The 27,376-nt window shown below is 40.8% G+C and overlaps 1 protein-coding gene across 1 annotated transcript in view; it reads right to left on the bottom strand.

Annotated features, from left to right (window-relative positions):
• SPIDR (scaffold protein involved in DNA repair) overlaps positions 1 to 27,376 on the bottom strand; it is a 1,727,376-nt gene that overhangs the window by 471,093 nt on the left and 1,228,907 nt on the right. The window contains exon 5 of the mRNA XM_044065230.1: positions 26,490 to 26,639. Within this exon, the coding sequence (XP_043921165.1) occupies positions 26,490 to 26,639 (150 nt within the window). The remainder of the gene's footprint in view (positions 1 to 26,489; positions 26,640 to 27,376) is intronic.

Genomic DNA, 27,376 nt, shown 5'->3' on the forward strand with positions numbered 1-27,376 from the left:
GGGTGGCATAAGCCAGGGAAACTTGCTGGCTAGGCTTACTTAGGCCCTTAGGCCGATAGCCTAGTACCTACCTATGAACCTATTATTAGACTAAATACAATACTATGTAGCATTGAAATGTGCTGACATAAGGGTGACACAGTTCAGTATTTACCCATAAAGCAAATGTCAGAGTGGAAAAGTTCAAATAGTGGAGACAGAGGAGGAGGGGAAGAGAAGAAAGAGTGAGAAAAAGTATTTGTTAGAAGTAATAATTAGGGTAGATATGGGAGGCAGGAGAAAAATGAGTAAAAGCAACATTACAAGTAAGAGAAATGAAATCAAGGAAAAGAAGAAATAACATGGACAACAAGATTTAGTGTGTGTGTGTGTGTGTGTGTGTGTGTGTGTGTGTGTGTGGTGTAAAAGAACTATAAAGCAAATCTGCACTGATACCTGCTTGCTGCTCTGCTGAGGGGGACTCTTGTGCAAGTGCAGTGGACTGGCTCCAGTAGGAAGGGATGTGAGCATAACTCTCAACATTATAGAACAAGAAATCTGGACAAGGCCATAAATAATAGGGGACAAAGGCCCAAAAATAGGACAATTTATAAATATTGCACTTACAAACTTAGAAAGTTGATAAACAGGTTTTGCATTAGAGTGAATTTTCTTAAGGATATGAAGTCTGAAAATGAAATGCCTGTCAACTTTCTGACTTCAGTATTCAATGATTTGCCAGCGATTTGACAGAAAAACTGCAATTTTATGAAAAACAGACAAAAAATCTGGACTTTCTGCAAAAATCTGTACTGTTGAGAGATATGGATGGGAGTCTTGAACCAACACCCATCAATCATTTTCATTTGTTTGCCAAAGCCATTACAGCAGTGTTTTGCAGAGAGGTGGGAAAAGCCTTAAATTTGACTGGTATGTTGTGTGGGTGTGGGAAGCTGTGTTTGTGGAAGGTGGAGGTGTGCCTTTAAGTGTGGTGCAAATGTTATGGATTATGAAATGGAGAGATTAAGAGTAAAATTGTGCTCAGTGAAGTCCCTAGCAATTTCATCACTGCCTGATTCAGACATATACATTCCCCTGTGTTTGTCAGTACTATGTTTGAGTGCATTGTTTTGGAGTGTAGTTTCACTGCTACAGCTATTGCTAATCTTTCAATGCAAGTATCTGCTTTGGAAGTTTTCTCCAGGAGTCTGTTGCTGAGAGGATGTGACATGCTACAGGTATACAACTAAGACAAACTAGATAAAGCAATAGTAAGAAAAAGTACTAGGTCACATCACAGGCTTGGGAGGTCATTGTTAAGAAACTGAGAACTGTTGTAAAACTTATCATTAAATGCCATAAGTTCAGGTTATACTATAAGAGAATAACTATGTAAAGATAACCATGTTATAAACAAAACACGTGCAACACATGGCTCACAAAGCCAGTGTGCCGAACAGTTACAGCCCTTAAGGCTAAACAACACACCTGATACACTTGTAATAGGTGACTCTGTCATCAAGCACACTGACGTCTCGCTCACCAGGCTGAACAAGGAGAAGGTCACGGTGAGCTGCCTGTCGGGTGCTAGGATCCACCACATAACACAAGCACTCAGGTCACTCCAAGGCAAGTACAAATATGACTCAGTCATTGTCCATGCTGGTGTGAATGACCTGAGACGCACTCCCTGGACTACATGAAAGAGACATAGAGGAGCTCTCTGAGCATGTAGCCCAGGCCGGTATGACCCTGACCTTGAGTAGCATCTTACCCTCACCAAGAATGATGCCACAATATGAAGACAAGATGATCAATTTCAACAATTGGCTTAAGTATTGGTGTCATTCAAAGGGGATCCAATGCCTGTCAGCCTGGGATGACATGTTCGACAAGCCACGATGCTTCGCTAGGGACGGCTTGCACCTGTCACCCCTGGGCTTTCGGATATTGGCAAAGGCTCTTGCTAGCGCATACTGGCTTTTTTAGGCAAGGCTCAAAAGACAAACCCATCTCCATAGGTATCACAAGGGATAAGAAACTAAGAGTAATGCTACTCAACACCAGAAGTCTAAACCTCAAGATGCACGCACTCGAAACTCTCCTAAGCATGGAGAACATCGATATCTGTGCAGTAACAGGAACCTGGTTCAAGGCTCCCGAGAGCACCCCAGCACTACCAGGTTATACCTCATACCATGCTTTTCGGCCCCAAAACTTGGACCGAACCACAAAAGGAGGGGGAGTATCAATATTCATCAAAGATACCCACACCTCCAGGTTGGTGGCACAGCACGAAGCATCAGAGACTATCCATGTGCAACTAACAGTGGGTAAAACTGCCTTCCAGTTTATAGCCTGCTACAGACCACCCTCCCAAACCCAGGAACCCCAGTCGGCCTTCCTGAGAACACTGGAAAATATGAAGGTCTCTCCAAACACCATTATATTGGGCGACTTCAACTACCCAAACATAGACTGGGAGCATTACTCTAGCTCCAACACCCTAGCCCAAAGGTTCCTAGAATTTATAAACTCAAATGCTATGGAACAACTTGTTACCACTCCCACAAGAGGGGAAAACATACTGGACCTGATCATCACCAACATGGGGACTCTATGCTCCAGACCAGAAGTGTATCCCTCACTGGTAAGATCAGACCATAAACTAATCTCACTGGATATTCACATACCGACCCCACCCCCTGCCCAGAAAACCACAGTGAAAAACTTCTCTAAAGCAAATTTCACAGTCCTCAAAACCGAGGTGGAATCCTTCAAAGCCCCCGGGCCTGTGGAAAATACGTCCCAGACCGCAGAATCCTTTATAAACGCATTCTATGAACACCTTCAGGAATGCATGGATCATGCAATGCCAAATAAAACCAAGACCCAATCCTCCAAAGGCAGACATCCTGTCTGGTGGATCCCAGCCATAAACAAACTATACAATAGGAGGAGGAAGCTACTATATGATAGAGCAAAATCCCAAAAAGGGAAGGCATCTCTGATCAGTATTAGCAAAAAACTACGGGCACTCATAAAATCGTCTAAGGCCAGCTTAGAGAGAAAAACTGTACAGGACACTAAGGATAATCACAAGGCTTTCTTTAGTTATGTTAGGAACCTGGGTGGGAATTCCCAGATATGCTCAGAATTAGTCCAAAATGACAAAAAATACACCAAACCCACAGACATTGCCAACATCCTAGCTGACAGGTTCAGCGCAAACTTCTCCCCCCCCTCCCCACCAAAAGGGCAAATATCTATCCCAGTAGAGTGCTGCCCCCCTGACATCTCAGATGCTCAGGTAAGAGCCATCCTCTCCAAAGCAAAAAACACAGCATCAATGGGACCAGACGGTGTCCCGGGCTGCGTCCTACATGAACTCCAAGAAGAGCTAAACCCAAACATAAAACTACTGTTCAATCTCAGCCTTACTACAGGATATGTACCCAAAGAGTGGCGTACAGCAACAGTGGTCTCTTTCCACAAAGATGGTGCCTCAACGGATCCTGGAAACTATCGCCCCATAAGCCTGACTAGCTTGGTCTGCAAAGCCATGGAAAGGATCATCATGGACCTCATAAATAAAGATATTGGGGACCTACAGACACTGGATCCTACCCAGTTCGGCTTTGTTAAGGGCAGATCCTGCCTCTTAAACCTGGTTGATTTCTTTGAAACAGTCACTAAGGCCATTGACGAGGGGAAGGTGGTTCAGACAGCCTACCTGGACCTTGCAAAAACCTTCGATACAATACCCCATTCGGGCATTATAGATAAGCTCACCAGCTTAAATATAAACCACTATGTCACTAGATGGATTGCAAACTGGCTCAAGGACAGAACCCACATGGTTAGAATTGCTGGAGCCATGTCAGACTCCAAACCAGTTACAAGTGGCGTCCCACAAGGCTCAGTCCTGGGACCTCTCTTGTTCGGTATATATTTCTCGGAGGTACAGGCCAACATGGAAGGACTGTGGCTGATCAAGTTCGCAGATGACTGCAAACTGGGCGCCATAATCGACTCTCTAGCCGACACAAGCATCCTCCAAAAGGGCCTCATAGAAACAGACAACTGGTGCCAGAGCCATGGCCTCAAGCTAAATGCCAAAAGTGTATAGTCATCCCTTTGGCAAAAACAAAGTGCCCACAAATTACCACATAGGTGGTAATCCATTAAGTACGGAAGAAGTAATTAGGGACCTGGGGACCCAAGTTGATAGCAATCTCTCATTTGACAACCACGTGGCCAAAGTGGTTAGAAAGACATTTTATATAGCCCACCTAATCATGAAGGGATTCACATCTAGATCAGGGGAGGTCATCGTGCCTCTTTACTCATCCCTCATCAGGCCCATAATTGAGTACAATGCCCTTTGGGATGTACCTTACCAGACACCTGCAGCAACTGGAAAGACCCCAAAAGTACCTCACCAAGAGGATCAAAGGGCTCAAACAGATGCCATATGCTGCCCGGTTAAAGAAACTCCAGCTCTACTCAGTGGCATACTGCCTGCTCAGAGGCGATCTGTGCCTGACGTATAAAGCCATGTCCAACCCGGAATTAATGGACATGCTGCACCTCAGAAAACCCAAATCCCATCGAGCTACGCACTCGAGAGACTTGAACCTCAGCACTGAAATAAATAGGACATGCTGGAGGGACAGATTCATAACCCAGAGCCTCCCTTCACTCTGGAATAAAATCCCAGTCCATGTTAGGCAGAGTCCCTCATTGACTCTCTTCAAGAGGAATCTTGATGAGTGGATGGGAGATCGTAGGTTTACCCTGGGTATCACTTCTGTGTCACTGTTAGACAGAGGCACAGTATACTAACCTCGAAAAAGGGCATAGCAAAATTAATTTAAAATGGGTGGCGAAAGCCAAACACACTTTGGCTAGGCTTATAAATGCCCTAGGGCAGATAGCCTAGTATGAACCTATGAACCTAAGTCAGCAGCCAAAATGCATTATAAGTTGAATATTTTACTGTGCACATTTTAAATGGATAGACTGGCCTAAACTCTGGACTGATGCGTTTGCTTTTTTTTTTTTTTTTTGTTTTTATTCCTGGGAAATGCTATTCAGAAGTGAAAAGGCATAGAGACATACAAGGGAACAGATTTAGTGGCACACCAGGCTGTGATTTTTTTTTATGTCTATTGTCATGCAAAGCTGACTAAATAGTTGAATCTAGTAAAGCTGGAAATGTGAGACTGTAGCCCACTGAAGGAGGGGAGATGGGAGGAGTAACCTGGCGAGGAACTGAAACTTGCAAAACTGTGAAAAGTCTTTTTTATCTCAGTAATTTGTTGACACTTTTGCAAGTTTCTTTCAAAGAATGTGTAGTACATCAGTAGGAACAACATTTGTAAAACTCAGCACATACCAGTCAATGACACATGAGCTGCAGACTCTCAAACTTGGCAGTTTTTTTTCAGGTGTTCCATTCTAAGTGAATGGAGGTCTAGTTTGACAACAAATGGTAGGGCTATTTGTTCTCAGTCTGTGCATTATGGGACAGATTTAGCTTTCCAAAGAATCACGATGTCTGCCCCCATGAGGGCAGACAAGAGTAAAAACAAAATAAAATTAGGAATGAGTATTTATTTTGCTGCAAGCAACTTTGGGAGGTGTAGTAAATCATGGCAAGTTAAAAAATATATGTTTTCTTCATCATTTGCCCGTAGTGGTCCTTTAAGTGTACTTGGACCATTAGTCCACAGTGATGAGATGCACTATTTTCTGAACTGAAACAAGTTGACTGTTATTTCTGACCAAGATCAAGCTAAAATCTCATGTGGTAACATCTCCTTTGCTTAAGTCTTGTGAAATAGAATGCATATTATTACATAATCTCATCATATTATCCACTTCCATAGACATACTGGTCCAAACATTTCATCTCACTCTCTTCACTTCACAATACAATCACTTCACAATATACAGGTGGACTTCATGGGTCAGCATCTAGCTTTCCAATGTTGTAGGTTCTATAATTCAACTGCAATTAAGCATAAGTCTCTGTATACAACAGATTTCATTCCTGAAGATAAAATATGGTTTAATATGTACTGGCACTTTTCTCTTTTCCTCTGGCCACCAACTGCTGCATTTTTTAGGAGTTGCATTTCTAAGTTATTTTCATAATATCTTTTGAACTCTTGATTTCTTTTTCTTTTTCATGGGCAGATAAACCATCACTGGAAAAAAAAACCTCAAGTTCATTATCCAGCAACTCATATATGGTCTGTTTTAAGAAGCATTACTTATGCATCTGCCATGTCCATTTGTTTTCCTGGTTTGCAAGTCACTATTACACCAAAGCTCTGTATGCTCAGCATCATTCTCTGTAGTCTCAGTGGTGTTTTCTGTAATGGTTTCAAGAAAATGCTCTGCAGTGCTTTTTGGTCTAATACCGCTATAGTTTTTATGCCATACACAAACCCTTACTTTTTCCACACCATGGAGTTTGACCAACAGTGCCTTCTCAATCTGGAGAATCTGTCAATGCTTCTGAAGCATATACTACTGTCTGGTCCTCTTGCAATAGGGTGCTGCCAGACTAGACTGACTGGTATCGAATAGCATTGTGACTTTTTTTTTTTGCATTGTAGTATTCCAGTGCTGGTACATCTGTGTCCACACTCTCTCATACAGCAAAACTTTGTTCTAGTCATGCTCTTAGCTCCATTCATCAACCTTCTGTGTTTTCCTCTAGTAATTTGCTAGGGACTATGCAGTTCGTAGAAATCTCTGCAGTGCAACTTTATCCTCTGGCTTGTCCATTTCAGCTGCCACTTTCCTTTCTTTTGACATATTTTGCATCTCTAAATGCCTGTATGTCTTGTTTTATATCTTTTTCAGTGAATACAGGTTTAATTTTTTCATGTACAGTTCTCCTGAGCGAGTCATGCTCCAACTGTTCACGAGCCAAATGCTTGCAGCTGAACACTCATTTGCATGTTTGAATTCAACTGCATCCCTTGTCTAGTGGTTGGCGTCACAGCATTTTCCATTTGGTTTCAACATTTTGCTGGATCATTTTCGTGGTTCATATAATGTCTAGCAGCATGCAAGTTCACAACCCCTCAGCTCAGAAGTGGTTACACTACAACATGCATTAATGAAGATTTACTATATGTATCTTTGCTTTAGAATGGCTCAAAGGCAACCACCAATTAAAAAAATAAGCATGTTTTTACCAGACAGAATCACACACAGCTTTTAAAGGAACTGTGTCACTGATATATAATACACCAAGCATGAAAATAGAAAAGCAAAGTTAACAAGCAATGAAAAACAGTAATTTTAGGATGACATAAAATAAAGGCCGCAAATTATTACCCAGGTACAAATGTGAAGCCAAATAACTGAAAATAAAATACCTGTAACTTGCAACTTCCTTAACATTACACTGAGAAGATAGTTAACGACTGTTGGTGGGGGATAGCATCCCATTTACTCCATCCCTGAATGGGTATTTTAACATCAACCTTAATAACAGAAGAAAAAAAAAAACACTCCTACATTGCCAGGCAAAATAATTCAAAAACTAAATGAGTACACATCTGTTAATCTGAGTCAAGCTATAGCTAGTAAGGAAAAGAAAGAAAGCATCCCATGTAAATAAGGAGTCCAAACTTTTCTTACTTCTTTTTCTTCAACCTCCAGGATCAACTTTAAATGAGGAAAAACATAGCCCTTAATCTATTTTAACTCAGCTCAACTGTGGCTGAAAATGTATACCTTGTCTCATACAGGACCAGCAGATAAAGTGGACAGATCAAGCAATGTAAAATATGAGACACTTTCACTGTCTATAAAGGTTGAACAGTCTGCATTTTAGTTATGCAAGTGAAGTCTGGATATAACACTAGTGTTGTTTACCAACAGAATGTTTTTCCTTCTTCTAGGTATGACCAAAATTGAATCTTCTTCCTTGTCTGTCAACATTCGAGGCCCAATCATCAGCCACTTAAAATATTATTTTACGGGGGGGCCATGATCTTAACGAACCAAATAGCCATACTGTCAACTTCAGAAACTCTTGTCACCCATTAACTAACCAAAATTTTAAAAGTCACCATTCATAGTTTCTAGTAGCCAGCAAAGAATAGTTTAAGGGCTCTCTCTATGCAGTTCAAAAACTCTCTTCTTATTTTTTAAACACCTTTACTGAATTTATCACTTGCGACAAAAGCAAACATATATTTACATAAAAGCAATCAAACCACATTAACAAGTTCACATTTACAAACATTATATATCACATATACCGTTATATTTTACAATGTGATCAAATCAACATTACATAAATTGTTCAATATCTGCCTTCTCTTAAACCTCATTCCTCTTCCAAAACATTTTCTGCATGTATTTTTTCCACAGATTGCAAATTTTCTTTCTATGTAGTTTACTCCTACCATTTTCTAAAGATCCTATTTCCTGTTTTTTTATCTCTGTTACAATATTCAATACTTTAAGTATGGTTGGTTTAGACTTTGACTTCTATTTTCTATGAATTGCTTTTTTGGCAACCAGCAGAATTAAACTTAACAAGGCATTACTATGTTTGGGCAATTCAGATCATTTATCCCAGCTCAAAAAATAATTTCCTTAGTTACACTCATTTGTTCACCCAGTATTCCTGAGAGAGTACTCTGCAGTACATTTTTCAAGTCTGTGAACTCATTACACTTGAGAACATGTATTACACCTCCAACATTTGCAATCTTCAGGTGAAAACAATTCTTTGGCATCTGTTTGGGGTATAAAAGTATGTATGCAATCATTTTCAGGCAAAAATTGTCTACATTTTGTTGCACATTTGGGAGCCATACATATGCCTTCCCATTGTTTCTGTGTGAATTGTTTATCTAATCTCTCGTCACCGCCGTATTTTCTGACCTCCTCTATGTGATTCCTGCAGTTATTATGCAATATTTTATATGCCCTACTAATTATCCCTTTTTAGCAGCAGCTTCTGTTCTAGATTCAGCTAAAAAACTCATCCAATGCAGGTCTTTCATTTAGGATTCCACAATCCAGTTCTCTTTGCCTACACTCTGACATCAATCCCGGATAGGATAGGCAATTTCTAAATGGCATTCCAAATGTCTTCTTGGTCTCTTCCTATTCTATTACCTTTCCCTCTCTAATTATTTGTTCCCAGTACCTTGTTTCCTTTGCCGGCTTCCTTCAGTAAATTCCAGCCCTGTCCTGCCTGTCCTCTGTACCCCTAATTGCAGACCACCCTAGCCACAGAATCTCTGTTCTACATTCCTTTGTTAGCTTAGTTCTTGGTATACTTTCTGCTACTTTATGAATATAATATTCTGTGTGATCATTATTATTCTCCTTAAGGATCTGCATCCAAAATTCCACTTCCCTCTTTATTTCTTGAACTAGCCCCCCCACATTTTATCATCATCATATCTTTAGACTTTGAATTGTAGATTTCTACAGGCTCTTGCCTTAATTGTGTAGCTCTGAAATATCCTTTCAAATCAGGAAATTTTATACTTCTTTGTTCTACTGGAAGGATCAGATTATCCCACTTGACTCTTGCCCTTTTCCTCTCGCAGACAAAATCCTTCAACTAGTTATTAATTATTATCCACAACTTCTCTTCTGGTTGATAAAAATATGGCTGACCTATGTATAAAGCTGAAGGGACTAAAAGCATTTTTACTGCTTGTACCTTGCTACCTATACCCATAGGCAAGCGTTTCCAGTTTCTCAGTTTTTGTATTCTTTTCCTTAGTCTCTTCCGACATATCTCTAGCTGCCATAACAAAATCCTTTTTTTAACCCATACTGCTAAATATTTCATTTTAGCAACACCCATAAATATGGGTGTTGCTGAACCACTTCATGTGTGGGTACATAGTTTACACTTATAGTCCTACTGTTCTATCGTCATTAAATTTATATCCCGAAAAAAAACAGGAACTGTCTCAGAATGTTCGACAGCAGTGATATGTTTTTCCCTGGTTCCAATCAGGTACAAAATGTCATATATAAATAAATCCAACTTTTCCTAAATACCATATTAATTATATCCCTGAATTTATAAGTCCCTTACTTTCTTTGCCAGTGGTTCTAAATACAATGGTAACAACAAAGGGGAAAGAGGATACCCCTGCTTGTTTTCTCTCTTCAGACACAACTTATCAGAGAGGTCCTTCCCACTATGATTTTTGTCTCCCACCACTCATATAACCTCCTAATTAACATTATTACTGTATCAGGAAATGCAAATGCTTCTATTGCTCTACTCATAAAATCCCTGCTTACTCTGCCAAATGCTTTCTCTGCAGCAAGACCCACCAACAGCAGCAGTATTTACTTATATCGTGCTTCTCCCTGGATCATTGTTCTATTAATGTTGTCAAATGTTTGCCTCCCCTCCACAAAGCCACACTGATCCATATCTATCAATTTTGGCAATACCATTGCCACTCTTTTAGCCATTATAGCCATAAGCACTTTTTAATCACAGCTGAAAACTAAAATGGGCCTATATGAAGCTGGATCTGCTGGGTCTTTACTGTCTTTAGGCATTTCAGTCACTACAGCTTTTTTCCAGGATGGTGATACTTCCCCTTTATTTAAAATACTGTTAACCAAAACCAACCAGATCTTTATTTTATTACCTTCCAGACTTCTACCAGAATGCCATATTTTCTTGGAGAATTTCTTGCAGATGGGTTATGCATCACAATTTCTTAGCTCAACTCCTCCTGTCTTAACTGATACTTGTCGAGACTCATCTACCTCTAAGTTGGCATATTTAAGTCTTCCATAAATATTTCCAACTGTACTTTTTCTTGAGATTACAATTTCTCTACTTTATTCAAACTTTAATAAAATGTCCAAAATATCTCTAATACCTCTATTGGATCTGCAGTTATTTTTTTCTTGTTACAGGGTTCCTAAGCTTGGCAACAACCCTTTCCACTTTATGTTGCCTAATTCATTGTGCCAAAACTTTTTGTACTCAGGAGCTATTATCAAAAAACAGTTAATTAACAGCAATCTTTCTAAATTTGTTTATATTACTCGGGTGCTTCCTTATTTTCACTTTAGCACTTTGCAGTTGTGCCTCTTTTTGTTCTGAGACTCCCCTTATTTTGTAATACTTTAACCTTTGTTAGCCCCTCTAAACAATTCTTGTTACTTCTTAACTATCTCTTTTTCTTTTATTTCTACCCTATTTTTAAATCCCACTTTCATTTTTATCCCAATCACTAGTTATAAGTTATGTAGTACTTTTTATCTTTACTAATAACTCTCAAAAAATTTCCTCTCTTTTTAATAGGTAGGAAGGGGAATGCCAGTGCCTCATATGTACTTCATTACCCTGTATTTTTATCTTTGTAATAGCACATAATCTGAAATAGTTACTGGATGTGGTCACAGTTCTCAAATAATTTCTGTCTAGTCTAGTCTAGCCCACTTATTGCACCTTGGGGAATAATATGCAAATTTTCTCTGCACTCCCACTACTGAATTCTTGTCTTCCATACCAAATATTTTCATAAATTTCTTCAGAACTCTACCCTCATTTCTTATATTTTCCTTCTAGCTCACAATACATCCTCTGTGTTACAAATCAAATTCCAGTCCTACCTATAATATTGTCTGCTGAAAGCTGATTTCTTCCCAATTTTTTAAGCTCCAGAATAGCAGTTTTAGATAGAATATAAATGTATGCCAGCAAAATCCTCATCCCTTGACAGTGGCTCCTTACTACCACAAATTTGCCATTATTACGTTTTTCCCTTTTCTATCACTACTGGAACTCCCCTGGCAATTAATGTAAGTACTCCTCTTTTCCTTTGTCCCTGATATTCTGCCAGCTAGCCATCCTGAAATCCTTTCCTTACAAAATTCACGTGCTCATTTCTTTTCAAATGTGTATCCTACAGCACTGCACTCTGTACTTCTTAATAAAAATATTCTTTCATTTTTGTCTATGTCTGTGAGCCCTTTCACATTCCAAGATAATATGGAACATATTGCCATTATGATAAGAATTCATTACTCCCACCTATTATATATGGCACCTTTTTTAAAATGTCTGTTTCCAGCTTTTATGATGCATGTCCCCACCAATCTTTGGCAAGTTAATCCTTTATACAGTTTTTCTTATCACCAACAGTGGAACCTATGCCACACTTTACAAGATTATTTGCTTTCATGAAAATCCTCAAACAAAAAACACACACCAAGAACAACCTCATGAAATACAAACACAAAAAAAACTATATACATCTTCAAATAAAAAGTTATGTTCTTACCATAACATTCCATTGATGTTGTCTATCTTCATTCTTCATTAACCTATCGGTCTCATTTCTGACCCTCGGAACCAAATCGGCTGCTTCACTAGCTTGAGATTTGAAGCTCGAGCTGCTCCTCCCTACCCATAATGCTTCTTTCCCCCAAAATACTTCAGATCGAGTTTGCTATCACTATATATCCTTTGTCCACTACAAATAATATATTAAACAGTAGAAGAGGAAAGAACAACAGGACCTCAAACAAGAACAGTGGTTCCATGAACACATCCATCAGGTCACTTGAAATATAGGACTGGGATAAGGAGGAGAGAAGGTTAATGAAGGTAGCCAACACAGATGGAATGTTACAGTAAGAACATAATTTCTTTATCTGATGTTGTCATCTTCATTCGTTCATTAACCTGAGCGACAGAGTCCCCAGCTACAGGAACCCCAAGTGGTCCTCATGGATGGATATTCCAGAGCACAGCAGAGCCAAAATAAGACCTATTCCTGGAAATGAGGTCCAATTTATAATGAGTAATGAATGTATGAGGATTAGACCATGTAGCTGCTGCATAAATTTCATTAATAGAGACCAAAAGGCATGAGAAGTTGCCACAGACCTTGTAGAGTGAGCCTTAATCCGACCAGGTACAGGGATGTTCTTAGAAGAATAAACAAAAGAAATACAGCCTTTTAACTATCTCACCATGAATGTCTTAGTAACTGCTTTACCTCTTTTAGTGACTGAAAAGGATATGAAAAATTGTTTCGACTTCCCGAAATTCTTAGTTTTCTCCAAGTAAAACCATAATTGTCTATGCACATCAAGTAAATAAAGGATGTAGTCTCCTTTATTCTGGAAATTTTGGAAGAAAACAAGAAGGTTAATGGAGTGACTGATATTGGCTTCTGTAGCAACTTTATGCAAGAAGGATGGGTTGGTGCGTATAGTTACTCTAGCTTTCTGAAAAATTAAATACTGGAGATTGGAGGAAAGCACTTGTAATGCAGAGATTATTCTTGCTGAAGTAATGGTCACCAGAAAAAGCATCTTCCATGAGAGAAACTTTAAATCTGCTGTGGCTGCTGGTTCAAAAGGGGGGTATACCTGCAACATAAGAGTCAAACCCAAGGGGAAGTAGGATCCTTAATGGGAGGACAGAGTAGAAAGATACCCCTAAGGAAAGCTTTACAAAGTTTGGATGAAGCTAATGAATTAGAGTCTTCCCCCAATTGAAAGTAGGAAATCGCAGCTAACTGAACTGTGACATTGTAAAAACTAGGCCTATTGTTAAAAAGGAAAGTAAAAAAAATCCAACACTATAGGGATGGGGGCAGTAAAGGGGGTCTTATCTGTTTCTGTTGGGTCCATATGGAAAACCTTTTCCACTTACTCTTATAAATCTTCCCAGTGAAGGGGTTGTGGGCAGAAATCAAGACCTTCTGTAGACAGAACAAAAACCTGGGATGTCTGGCCATCACCATAAATGGATAAGCCATGTGGTTAGTTTCAGGCCTTGAAGGTTCAGGTGAGGGTGCCCCAAAGGGTGAGATAAAAGATCCAGAGCTGGGTCTGGTGTCACTGGAGGGCAAACCAGATGAGACGAAAGACAGGCGAACCAAATTTGTCAAGGCCAGAAGGGGGCAATGAAGATAAAGTTCCTCTTCAACCTGGATGCCTTCTACAAAAACTTGGGAATTAGGGACAATGGGGGAAACGTATACAGTAGACCAGGAGGCCAAGCATGGACTAGAGCATCCCTTGGGGACTGTCCCTGACAAGGGATTAAGGCAAAGTACCTGCTGCATTTGTTGTTGAGAGGGGAGGCAAAAACGTCACAGTAGGGTTGACCCCATTTCTGGAAGACCATGTTTGCTGTGGATTGGTTCAGAGACCACTCGTGAGACATCAGTAGGACTCAGTTGACCCTGTCTGTTAGAATGTTGGACTCTCCCAGAATGTGCATTGCCACTAGAAAGCAGTTGGTAGAGATGGCGTATTATCACACTCTCATAACTTCTCAACACAGGGGGTAAGACCTTTTTCCTCCCTATTTGTTGATGTACCAGACCACTGACATATTGTCCATCTGTATTGCAATAGTCCCCAGAGGAAAAAAGCTGTGTAGCTCTTGTAATGCCAAAAGAACTGCTCTCATCTTTAGGACATTGATATGCAAGTTGATCTACTGGGACGTCCACATGTCTTGAAGTGTCTGACCAAGTCAGTGCCCCCTGACCCAGTCTGGGAGGCATTTTAGGTCAACATAGCATTTGGAAAAGGAAGAATGAAGGGCCATCCTTGAGGAACATCTGCAGAGTGAAGCCACCATAACAGGGATTCTTTGCATGCTTGAGAAAGTCTGATGGGAAGGCTTAGAGGATTTCTGCGTAAGGACCATTGTACTGCTAACGTCCATTGTAAGATTCTCACGGGAAGATGAGCTGGGAGGAAAAGAGGTATCATGGCCATCATAGAGCCAAGAGCTCTGAGAACCAAACTCGCTGGGGGTTTGGTATGGCTAGAATATGTCTGACATGAAAGTGCAGGCTTGATACTTGACCCACTGTTAGATAAGCCCGAAAAACTGTGATGTCAAGTCGTGCTCCTAAGACTTGGATCACAAGAACTGGTTCCAGTCGGGATTTCTCCAAATCAAGGGTTATCCCAAGATGTGGATCCAGTTGTAAAAAGTAATCCCTGGCCTGAATATGACAATGCCTGGTTGGAGGGGTCAAAACCAGTTCTCCAGATACAGAAATATCTGGAATTCCTGCAGTCTGAGATGAGCTGCAACCACCGCCAAGCATTTGGTGAACACGCTGAGAGCTGTAGTGAGACCAAATGGGAATGATCTGAATTGAAAATGACTGGCTCCCAGCCCAAAACAAAGAAATCTTCTGGAGCTCCTGTCCATCTTGATGTGGTAGTACTCATTCTTCAGGTCTATTGAGCACATCCAGTCATTCATCCTCAGTAGAGGTAGGATGGATTGAACCTTAACTATCCTGAACGTCATGTTTTTTACCAATTTGTTCAGCGATGTCACGACCAGAAGGGGCCTTAGATCCCGTCTTTTTGGGAACTAAAAAAAAAAACTCAAGTAAACACCAGATCCAACTTGATCGGCAGGGACCTCCTGAATAACTCTTTTTTGCAGCAATTTTGTGATTTCAATGGCTGCACCCTCCCTCTGATTGTCTGGTTCATCAGCGAGGAAAGATTGTTGCCTTGCTGTCTGTAAAAAAGGAATGGAGTATCCTCTGAATAAGATCCTTAGCACCTTCTGATGGCTTCCCAGGGTTCAGGGTGCAAGGAAAGGCAGTTGGGCAACCATCCAGGAGTGCTGAAAGGGTCTGTCCGAGAAGGACTCTCAAGACCCTTGGTTCTCTGGACTTCCTTGCCTGCGTGAGCAGCGTCTACCATTTTGGTTATTTTCTCCTCTGCCTCTGGGAGAAAATTCTCCCTGAGAATCCTGGAAAGGACCCTGAGATTTCTTGAACCACATCTTTTTATTCCCACTCTGGTTCCTGGAGATAGACATTTGTGGGGTAGAAAAGTGGATCCTGAGGGCAAACAAGGTCTTACTATCTTTCTCACTGTGGGACAGTGTGTCTCAAACAGTGGGCACAAACGTGGTTGATCCATCAAAAGGCAAATTGACAAAAGACGTCTTGAAAAGTTTCACAAAGTCACACAGCTGCATCCAGGCATGACGCCTTATGGCAATCTTGGAACTGGGCCCTCCTTGAGGTACCCCCTCTGCTGCATGGGATATTAGCCTCATGGACATGTTAGATAGGGGTTGGATGGTGGCCATTCTGGAGGAGAAGACCTTCTGCTCCTCTGCAGACATGAACTCCAGGGTAGAGCAAGAGAGTTTCTTGACCAGGTCCTTCTGTAGTCTTGTAAACTGGGAAAGACAGTTTAGCGCTCTCAAGGAGAAAGTGGCCAAGGAGTAGACTCTTTTACCAAATCTTGTCCAAAACCCTAGACTCCCTGTTAGGGGGATGGGCAGAGGAGCTCAATTGGGCCAGCTCCTTTCTGGTGGTTGCTGCAAAAACCATGGCATCAACTGGAATACCTTTTGTCCAAAAAGGTTTGTCCTGGAGAGCACTCAAGACATTGTCTGCTCGCTGGGGATGAGCTCTACTGTGTCTGGTTCCTTACATGCCCTAAAAGACTCCAACTCAATGAGCGGGTCTGCCAGGGGAGACACACAGGATGTAGATGGGCTGGACCCAAAAGCCTAAAACAGAACTGATTCCTCAGAGAAGGGGTTTTGGGAAGACCACCCACCTCTTTGGCGGCAGATTTCTAGGATGTCTCCAAAGAAGACATCATCCGTGGAGATCTTGAGAACCCCTACCCTTCCTTGAAATTAGTATCAGTGGTGACAGATTCCTCCAGGGAATTGACATGCCTCCTCTTGCACAGACTCTTCCAAGGAACCTCCTCGGTGGAATGCTCCAGGGCGGTGTTGAAAAATATGTGGGGTTCCACAGATGGGAAAGTCTGGAGGCTTCCTGGGACTGGCTGTCCATGTGGTAGATGAGAGGTCTCAGAGACAGATCCAGTAGAGACAAGGGGATGTTCCAAAAGGGTGAGAACCAAGGGTCTCCCGGAATGGGACAGGACTCTCTCCACCACTTTGCAGGCAGAAGGGCTCTGAATGCCAAAGGGCAGTCCCCCCGGGGCTGAGGCCACTACAGCAGACAACCTTTGGGGGCCCCAAGCCTCCAACTCCAAAAGGGAAATTGGAGCCAAGCTGTCAAACGCCGATGCTCTGAGGGGAAGCAACAACTCCGAAAAATTCAGTCAATGTCATCCTCCCTGGAACTGAAGTCGAGGTTACGGCTATGAGAGACACTCAGAACAGACACTTTAGGTGCCGACCATGTTAGGGAGGTAGTCAGAGGTGAAGACAAGATGACTATCAGTTCTGAAAACCCAGTTCCTTGGACTAAAAGAAGCGATGATTCCAAAACCAAGGGTCAGATTGGAGAAGGAACCACAGGGCAGAAAGGGGACAGTCTCATGGATTCAGAGGGGAAGAAAGCAGGCAAAATTCCCATCTGAATCACAGCCTCGAGAAGCTGCCTCATCAACCTACCAAAGTTCTTGTCTGAAAGGTTCCGAGAAGACCTGATGGAGGAGGAAATGGAAGCAGGTCTACATGTCCTTTTTGGAGAGGTCTCCCAAAGTGGAGATCTCTGAATTGAAATGCTTGTCCCTGAGCTAGGAACTAAGGTCTGGGTGGAGAGATGATTGACTGAACTAAAGGGATTGGTTCTGAAGCGTTCAGTTCAGAGCGTTTAGGTGCCTTTTTTGAAGGCTCTAACTGTGAGGATGGAGACAAGTCGGGAAACCATTTTCTGGGTTCCTGGGCCTTTTTTTGCTTCCTTGAGGGGGTGTAGGCCTCTGACAAAGAAGGAACAGAAGAAGGGGAAGAAGCAGGTATAACCCCTTAATAAATAGTTTGTTACTGTGATCCACTAGAGCTCCCAGGTGAAAGCCCACACAAATAGAGCAGTCGCTGTTTAAGTGGGGTAGGCCCTAAACAACAGGTGCACTCCTTGTGGGCACCAGACAAGGGAAATCTATGCCCACAGAAAGTGCACTTTTTAAATCCTAAGGGCTTATCAGCCCTGTCTGACTTAGGATCGGACACAACAAAAACATTTTTTTAAATTCAAAGATCGGAAGAAGTAAAAGAAAGGAAAGGGACTATGTCGGTCAGAATCCCAAACTACAAGTACAAAATAACAGTATAACTAGACTCAATAAAGAAATAAAGGTGACAGACAAAGGGTAAGGCTTGAAAAAGAACACTTACTGTGAAAAACACACTCGAAAAAGAAGAAGCTAAAGAGCATTGAAAATCTTGCTGCTTATTTGATGAGCAGCACATGAGATCTGAGGAATTTTGTGGGAAAGAGGCATTATGGGTAGGGAGAAATAGTTCAAGCTTCAAACCTCAAGGTAGTAAAGCAGATGAGTCAGTACCGAGTGTCGGAACTGAGACCCACAGGTTAATGGACGAATGAAGATCACATCAGACTGAAATTTATTTAACCCTCCTAACAAGAACAAGTATCTGAAATAGACAGCTGCAAACACAGGTCTTAATTAACCTAAATTTAAGGTTATCTATGGTAAGACATGTGTATTACCTGTGCTTCTAATTAAGCTAATTGGTGCCTGCTATTTTTTGATATTTATTCCCCTCCCAGATGTGAAAAACAACCTGTGTGCTTTCAGAAAACATTAACTTTTTCGCTTTAAATAAACCAGTGTTCTGGCTTTTCATTACCCAATTATTAGCAAGTCTCCTCAACTGCAGCTTCTAAACACAAGCTGAAACATTTACTGCTAAAGGAAAACTTTTCATTATATTTAGTGTTCTCTTATTTACTTGTTTCCTCTTAAAACTTGTTTTAAGATTAAGCCAAGGGTCTTAATCGAGAAGGTCACTTGTGCAAAAATAAGAGAAAACATACAAGCTCCACATATATTATGTGTGTACTTCTCCCTCCCATCCCCCACCCCAATAACCCAATATGACAGCCTTTAACTTAAACATGCTTTTTTCTACCCTTTGTTTCTCTTTTTGTATCGCAATGCTTACATTTTTAGTACTAAAGAGAGAGAGAAAAGACATCTGTTTTATTTGGTTTCTTTATCATATACACCTAAATGCTTTACTATAAAAGATGATATTTATATCATGAAAAGTTTCACAGAAGTACTGTTAACAATAGAAATTGTTTTACTTAAACTTCTGTTCTTCCTTCGTCTTTTCTCCCTTTAGTGTCCTTCCAAAATTAGTGACATGAAGTGATAAAGTCAACAAAAGTCCACCCTTTCTGCTTTTTCTTATACAGCCATATTTCACAAATGCAAATGATGGTTTTTGGTCTCACACTTATTCACCAATTTCCATGTTTCTGGTCCTCTTCCAGTTCATCTCCATTTACCAACTCCAGATCCCAGTTCAATTCTAAGGTTCTCCAATTCTTCTATTCAACTGCTGTGCTTTTCTATGTCTTTCTAGCATTTCCTTTGGAACAGTGGAAATGATTTCACTGGCAATCTCTCTCAGTTTGCTTTATCATCAAAAGTTTAAGAAGCCAACTCCCCTTCTTCTTGATGGCTAACTTTTTGTTGGACAAACGTTTATATTCCTCCATGAGAACCTACTCTGAAGACACCTGGATTCAGCAGCTTGAATTTCACACCTACCTCTCGAAATTTCCTAATTGCTGGAATATTTTTTTTCCCTTCTGCCTGGTGAACAATGAATAATCATTTTCCACAAACCCTCTACTGTCTTCAACTTTTAATGCTTTGACCTTTAGCTACAGTTTTGTCAGGATCAACTCTTTCTGCTAGTAGGTTTTCATATTATTTACTAATACATATCTTGGCTGCTTTCTCATGTCCAGGTTTGGAGCTTGCACACTGTGTGCCCTTTCAATTAACAGTACCTGCTGTGGAATACCAGTCCACTTGTTTTTGTTCCTTCACAAAATTAATACAGTCTGCTATCTGTAGCTTCTCTGGTACAGCAGAAAATCTCAGATTTTCCCTCCATGCTCTGTCCTCTAATTCTACCATGTTTCGAAACATCTCTTCTTTAGCAGTCTCGCACTCAGCCAGGTTTTTCTTCATTTCAACCTCTGATTTTTGCAGTTTTATCAGCTCGCCTGAATATCTGTTTAAAGCTTCTTCCATTTTTCCAGCCTTTTAGTATTTGAGTTGATATACTCCTTTAGTGTTTTGTTTATTTTAATCAGCTCTGAATACATTTGACTTACTTATTTTTCCTGTAGATTACTGGAAGCCATGTCTTGCATGGGTCTATATTAAATCGCAAATGTTCACAATGTCGAATCTGACATTGTCGACACGTAAACAGCGAAACCACAGAACATCGAAGAGGTAAATGGAAATCTCCATAAGGGGAGATTTCCGTTTACTTCAATGAAGTGCGGTCTCGGAGTTGGAATATTTAAGTAGCGGGGGGGTGTGGGGGAGCAGCCTGCTTAATGCAAGTATTTCTACTTGTTGACTGGTTGTTATGTTTTTATTAGGTGTTCGATGTTACTGGACTTAGATGATATGGTATTGATCATATCGTATTCGAAGTTCAGTAACTTCGAGCATCTAATATAGACCCGTCTTGCACCAAAGCTGGGGCTTGAACTGCTTTTTTGCTAAACAGCTGCATGATTCTTCCCAGTTAGTGTTTTGTCTTCACCTTTTCTAGTTGATTTTCTTTCAGGCTCTCTTAGTTTCTTCATTGCTGGCAAACAGGTAGTGTACTTACTAGCCAGTAACTGAATTTACTAAAAGTGACAGAGTTCCTGGCCCTTGTCTTTCAGATTTTTTTTCCACACTGGAATAGCTCAGTGTGCAACCATCTGTCTGCAAATGCTCTTTTTGGGCCTGCTGCTGTTTCTATATATTAGCAGACACAGAGGTCACAGACATCATAAACCACCACTCCAACAAGAAACTTTGAATACAGTGGAATGTGGCTTTTAAAGGTGAAACTCTAGAAAATGTATACTTTTAACTACTGCTAATCCCAAGCAAATATGATTATACAGCATTCCATTTGTCATCCAATGGAGGGCAGCAGCGGTGGCATAGTGGTTAGTGTTGTCACCTCACAGCAAAAGGTTCTCCAGGTCAGTTCTTGGTTGGGGTGCCTTCTGTGCAGAGTCTGCATGTCCTCCCTGCAGTTGTGTGGGTTTTCTCCGGGTGTTCCAGTTTCCTCAAAGATTCCAAGACATGCAGTAGGTGGATTGGACACTCCAAATTGGCCATAGGTGCATGTGTGTGCGTGAATAAGTGGTATGGATGAACTACCATAGCATGGCTAGTCACCTGGCAGTGTGAACCTTGGCTTAAAATGACTGTCACTGTTGAAGTGACATCCCAACCCCATGTGCATAAATGGGAAAATGGATAGTAAATCTCTTACAGATAAAAAGATAGTAGCAGTACTGCAACTACTTTAGAACCAATGTACTATAGCTCTTTAGAGTAAGAAATTTATTTTTGTGGATTTTTCTGCTGATTCCTCTCCAGGACAGTTTGCACAAGCTTAAACCTCTCCCATTGCTATCTTATTCTGGCAATATGTACTTTTAGGAAAGAAAAAAACTATTTATTTAGTAACATGAAAATTGACATGACATCTTCTTATTACACATTGAACAATCGCTACATTCACTCTTTCTAAATACAATTTTCTAATAATACTGGTGACGGATGGCTTTGTGTCAGAAGTAAAAAAAAAGGTAAACCTTTATTTCCATGCCATCTACAACACTCATACAATACTTAGCAACCCAGAGGTTGCCATCCTTTCATCTAAACAGGCTCTATTTACTATTAACATCTGTTTCCTACTGTTTAGCCTTTGTCTTACCTCTGCTACCATCACAGGATTTACTTTAATTTGTCTAGTATTTAAATGGATCAAGAATAAGAAATTATTGTTAAACTCCAGGAAAACTAAAGCAAAGTTATTTAGATCATATCAAACCTTAAAGAAATTCCTAAAATCTCATAAATTAAATATCTTAAAGTGCCTACTGAAATAACTAGCCTAGCTCCTTCAAATACCTAGGCATCTGTCATGATCAAAATCTTTCATCTTCACTTAGAGAAGTCCAGAAGCAAAATTAATTCTGCCCTGTTCTGGGTATGGAATATATCAAATTTTTTCTTTCTTTCACAGCCGTATCAGCCACTGCTAAGGGAATCCTTCTAACTCAATTCAGATGTGGCCTCGCACTAATTGTAGCAACCTCAAAAAGGAATACTTAGGCCCTACAGAACCATTTGAAATGTTGGGACTGGCTACAGTGAGTTTCAAAATGCAGAGATTGAATAACCCAAAGGATGGACTTACATATACCAAGTCCAAGATGCCATTTATTGGAATATCCCCTTTTCTCGGGTATGGTGATCTCAGAGTTGGTATATAGAAGTTTAGGGGTGAGGCAGGCAAGATGTGTCAATTCATTACAATTTCCCCAAGGCATGAGCATAATTAACACTGAGCTGAGCCAAATGGCTACCCATTAAATGAAGTGCTGGCCTCTTAATAGGTTCTGTAATAAACAACTAATTTCAGAAACCTTCTCCCATTAGCAGCAAAACATACCACAAAAATCCCATCCTATAGCCTCACAGGACATACTTAATTAGGACCAATTTTAGAATCTCCCAGGACAAAACTTCAATTTACAAACTCTGCTTTTCTAATTGTTATCTCCAAAGGTGTGGGAATAACTCCCCCTATTAAAAAACTAAATTCATGACAAAAGTTTGTACCCAGTTTAAGGCCCACCTGTGGAATCAAGCCCAGTGTGAGTGCTTTTCCTCAGATCATGTCACATAACCTTTAGCAGAGCATCTAGTAGCAGACCATGTTGCACCTATCTCGTTATTGCCACTTCTTTCCCCCACCCCCCCAATGTTTTTTTAAGCTAAACATAGCACTGTTGTGTTAGATTTGTTGCACATTTGTAAATGCTGTTTATTATCTGTATGTTGTGCTGTTTCAATGATTTTCTTTCTCGCTTCACAACTTATTCATGCATACTATTGTAACATAGTTAGGCTCCTTACTGAAATGTTGGCACTCAAACTTTAAATGGTTAGCACACAGTTCATCTTCTTTCGGCTGTTCCCATTAGGGGTCGCCACAGAGGATCATCTGTTTCCATTTCTTCCTATCCTCTGCAGCTTGCTCTATCACACCAACCACCTGCATGTCCTCTCTCACCACATCCATAAACCTTATCTTAGGCCTTCCACTTTTCCTGTTACGTGGTAGCTTCATCCTTAGCATCTTTTTCCCAATATACTCAGCATCCCTCCTCAGCACATGTCCATACCAACGTAATCTTGCATCTCTGGCTTTGTCTCTAAACCTTCCAACCTGGGCTGACCCTCTAATATACTTATTCCTAATCCTGTCCACCCTCGCCACACCCAGTGCAAATCTTAACATCATTAACTCTGCCACATCCAGCTCAAACTCCTGCCTTTTTGTCAATGCCACTGTCTCCAACCCATATAACATAGCTGGTCTCACTACCCTCTTGTAGACCCTTCCCTTTCACTCTTACTGGTACTCGTCTGTCACAAATCAATCCTGACACTCTTCTCCACCCACTCCATCCTGCCTGTACTCTCTTCTTCACCTCTCTTCCACACTCACCGTTACTCTGAACTACTGATCCCAAGTATTTAAACTCATCCACCTTCGCCATCTCTACTCCTTGCATCCTCACCATTCCTCTATCCTCCCTCTCATTCACACACATATATTCTGTCTTAGTCCTGCTGACCTTCATTCCTCTTCTCTCTAGAGCATATCTCCATCACTCCAGGGTCTCCTCCACCTGTTCCCTACTCTCATGACAGATCACAATGTCATCTGCAAACATCATAGTCCACGGGGGCTCCTGTCTGATCTCGTCTATCAACCTGTCCATCACCGCTGCAAATAAGAAAGGGCTCAGAGCTTATCCTTGATGTAACCCACCTCCACCTTAAACGCATCCATCACTCCCACCGCAGACCTCACCACTGACACACTACCCTCGTACATATCCTGTACCTCTCTTACATACTTCTCTGACACTCCCGACTTCCTCATACAATACCACAACTCCTCTCTAGGCACCCTGTCATATGCTTTCTCTAAGTCTACAAAAACACAATGCAACTCCTTCTGACCTTCTCTGTACTTCTCCATCAATACTCTCAGAGCAAACATTGCATCTGTAGTGCTTTTTCCCGGCATGAAACCATACTGCTGATCACTAATCATCACGTCCCTTCTTAACCTAGCTTCCACTACTCTTTCCCATAACTTCATGCTGTGACTGATCAATTTAATCCCTCTGTAGTTACTACAGCTCTGCACATCAGCCTTATTCTTAAAAATCGGTACCAAAACACTTTCTTCATTCCTCAGGCATCCTCTCACTTTCCAAGATTTCATTAAACAATCTGGTTAAAAACTCCATTGCCATTTCACCTAAACACCTCCATGCTTCCACACGATTGTCCCTCTGGACCAACAGCCTTTCCACTCTTCATAGCTATCCTTACTTCCTCCTTGCTAATCCATTGTACTTCATGTCTCTCCCTCTCATTCTCTTCATTCATCAGCCCCTAAAAGTACTCTTTCCATCTGCTCAACACACTCTCCTCGCTTGTGAGTATGTTTCCCTCATTATCCTTTATCACCCTTACTTGCTGCACATCTTTACTAGCTCGGTCCCTCTGTCTAGCCAATTGGTACAGGTCCTTTTTTTCCCTCCTTAGTGTCCAACCTTTCATACAACTCTTCATATGCTTTATCGTTAGCCTTCGCCACCTCTCTCTTTGCCATGCTCCTCATCTCCTTATACGCCTGTCTACTTTCTTCATCTCTCTGACAATCCCATTTCTTCTTCGCCAACCTCTTTCTCTGTATACTCTCCTGTACTTCCTCATTCCACCACCAGGTCTCCTTGTTGTCCTTCCTCTGTCCAGATGTCATACCAAGCACCTTTCTAGCCGTCTCCCTTACTAGCTCTGCTGCAGTTACCTAGCTATTTGGTAACTCTTCACTGCCACCCAGTGTCTGTCTTAACTCATCCCTGAACTCCACCTCACAATTACCCTTTTTCAAATTCCACCATTTGATCCTTGGTGCTGCCCTCACACTCCTCCTACTCTTCTTGATCACCAATGTCATGCTACAAACCACCATCCTATGCTGCCTAACTACACTTTCCCCGGTCACCACTTTACAGTCTACAATCTCTTTTAAACTGGCCCTCCTACATAAGATATAATCCACCTGCGTGCATCTTCCTCCACTCTTGTATGTCACCCTATGTTCTTCCCTCTTGTTAAAATGAGCATTCACCACAGCCATGTCCATCCTTTTCGCAAAATCTACTACCATCTGACCTTCTGCATTCCTTTGTTTAACACCATGCCTACTCATCACTTCCTCATCCTCTCTGTTCCCTTCACCAACATGACCAATGAAATCTGCTCCAATCACCACTGTCTCACCCTTGGGTACAGTCATCACCACTTCATCCAACTTGTTCCAAAATTTTTCTTTCTCATCCATCACACACCCAACTTGTGGAGCATATGCACTAACAGCATTCATCATTACACCATCAATTTCCAGCTTCATAAACATCACTCTATCCGACACTCTTTTCACCTCCAAAACACTCTTAGTATACTGTTCCTTCAGGATAACTCCTACGCCATTTCTCTTCCCATCCACACCATGATAAAGCAATTTGAACCCACCTCCGATACACCTAGCCTTACTCCCCTTCCATCTGGTCTCTTGCACACACAATATACCAACCTTCCTTTTGTCCATCATATCAGCTAGCTCTTTCCCTATACCAGTCATACTGCCAACATTCAAAGTTCCGACCCTCACTACCACAGTCCTAGCCTTTCTCCTCTCTTCCTGCCTTCGGCCATGCCTTCTGCCTCTTCTCCTCCTTTGGCCAACAGTAGCCCAATTTCCGCCAGCATCCTGTTGGCTAACAGTACTGGTGGCGGTCGTTGTTAACCCGGGCCTCGACCGATCCGGTATGGAAATATTTACTGGTGTCTGTTAATGACCAATATTCTTTTTTGCATTTTTGTAACTCTTTTCTCTCCTTGGCTGGGTCTAAAAATGGCCTGCTGTAATCTGAGCTCTACATGGTAAACAAATAGAAATAAAATAACAAAATATAAAAAAATAAATAAATTCTGTCAAAATAACTTCTTATCTTAAATTGTACTTAAGACATACCCAGTACCCTTTCCAATATAATACCTTAGTTACCATTTAAAAAGGAAAAGTCTTCTAAGACTGTGTTTATGTTTCAAAATTATTACATTTTTGGAGGATTATTTAATTATATTAGATTTGTTAATTGTGAATTGCTTTGCAACCTGTGCCGACTAGCTTCTGCCATGTTCTAAAGTTCTTCCTTACAAGGTAATTCCATAATCTACCCTACACTTGAAGTCAAACTGGCAGCACAGTAGTTTGGAGTCCTAGTTTTGTTCAAAGTTTTGTGAATACGATTGCATCTGCCTTCACCCTAATGATAAGGAATTGTGTTGTGTATTTTTTCATAAATAAATGAGTCTGTTTTTAATACCTGCAGAATGGTCTTCAGACTGTGCACCACTGGAGGCAAGTACAGGTCCAGTACTTGAGGTTCTGGTTCCTCCACCATTTCTACACTCTTTTCATCAGGACAGGCACCTAAAATGTAACAAAAGCTAGGAGCAGGAACTCTGCCATCAATCTGTAGTTCAAAACAAGAAAGACAAGGCTTTGTCAATGCCATTTGTTGTCAAATTTATTTCTATTAACAGAAACAATAATTGTACAGTAACAAGTTAAACAAAGAACACTTTTTTAATAAGAAACACAACATTCGACCTTTAAGAGCTGTTAAGAGGGTTAAGGAAAATATAACAATATTAAAGTTTATAAATGAACTTAGAAATGTGGCCAAAATAAAAACAGTTTGAGGACAAGAGTAAGACCAAAAATATGAAGGTTCTCATGTATGTGATGTCAACATGTGTTGCAAATTAAGGAATATTTACAATCATAGGTTGCTTTCTTAAAGGGTATAACACATCTATTATAAATGTTTTCCTCTGATGTAAGTCCAAATGTTTCTCTGCAGGTACGGCATCTGCAAGGTCACATAATTCCAAATGCAAACTCAAAATCTGACCAGCAGACAGTGGCAGCAATCTAATGTTTATTAAGGAATACACATATACATATACGCTATATAGTGCAAGAATAAGCTAAACAGACTTGTTTCAAATAGTGTCCTACATAGCCTTCATCAGTGTAATAAAATACAGTTAGCTCATCCATTAAATACTCTAAATTCTGCCATGGTGTGACTAATTAAAGGTGCTCATTTAAACCAGGTGCAAATAGCCCACCTACTTTAATTATCCATTTCTTTTCTTTTGTGTTTAATAATTCATGCCAGCCTGATTTGTTGGATTTGATACCTAG

This window comes from Protopterus annectens, chromosome 3.part0 (assembly GCF_019279795.1).
Source record: "Protopterus annectens isolate FY-2018-M chromosome 3.part0, PAN1.0, whole genome shotgun sequence".
In the NCBI taxonomy this organism is placed as follows: domain Eukaryota; kingdom Metazoa; phylum Chordata; order Ceratodontiformes; family Protopteridae; genus Protopterus; species Protopterus annectens.